Here is a 750-nt window from a genome sequence, read left to right as displayed (position 1 = left end):
ATGTGAAACATTTTCCTTTTTAGCTAAATAACTAAATGTATTACTGTAAWTTTTTGACTGTTGAACTTTATAAACTGTTACAGATCCGTTTTTAGGAACTCACAGCCCAGAGGGGGATACAAAGGAAGATGGACATTTTTCTAGAAAAGCTAAAACGACAACTGAAGCTCCAGATCCAACAGAACCAGTTTCATGACGCAACCAAACCAGATTTTTTCTGTGTTTCATCTGAACGATGTGGGTTCGTCAGATCTGCTCCTCCCTGTACTGGTTTCACTGGACCGACTGGACCCAGAGGAAGGGATTGAATATCTGTTTGCATTCAGGATCACTTGATTCATTATAATGAATCAGTGGTTCTGGATGAGTCAGGATGACAGATTCTCCTGAGACGAATGAAGTGACCAGCTCAGGAGGAAACCAGCAGAACGCGCCCAWCAGGTTCACCACCTGCAGCCCTGCTCTGTCCAATCAGAGCGCTCTGTCCAGCCGCTGCCATGTGAGCTTCCTCAGYGTTCAGGAGCAGATCCTCCCTGTTAGCTGCTGAGGTGAGATCCTGCTGCAGGATGAGCTGGACGTTCTCCACGCCACCACAGACCGCCGTGCTGGTTACCTCTCAGGAGGGCGACTGGTCCACTGGGATCTGCGACTGCTGCCAAGACAAGAAGCAATGTACGTACAYAGCACACACTAACAAGTCTTGAAGGAGAGAGAATAAAACTAACCCGAACCGCGCTGTGAAACATGGTG

The 750-nt window shown here is 47.7% G+C and overlaps 1 protein-coding gene across 1 annotated transcript in view; it reads left to right on the top strand.

Annotated features, from left to right (window-relative positions):
* The first annotated feature begins 373 nt into the window (after positions 1-373).
* nhp2 (NHP2 ribonucleoprotein homolog (yeast)) overlaps positions 374-750 on the top strand; it is a 5,657-nt gene continuing 5,280 nt past the window's right edge. Inside the window, exons 1-2 of the mRNA XM_008403625.1 lie at positions 374-499; positions 597-672. Coding sequence (XP_008401847.1) covers positions 374-499; positions 597-672 — 202 coding nt within the window. The remainder of the gene's footprint in view (positions 500-596; positions 673-750) is intronic.

Source organism: Poecilia reticulata, unplaced genomic scaffold (assembly GCF_000633615.1).
Source record: "Poecilia reticulata strain Guanapo unplaced genomic scaffold, Guppy_female_1.0+MT scaffold_1035, whole genome shotgun sequence".
Lineage (NCBI taxonomy): Eukaryota > Metazoa > Chordata > Actinopteri > Cyprinodontiformes > Poeciliidae > Poecilia > Poecilia reticulata.
This window is presented reverse-complemented; position numbering and strand designations above follow the sequence as displayed.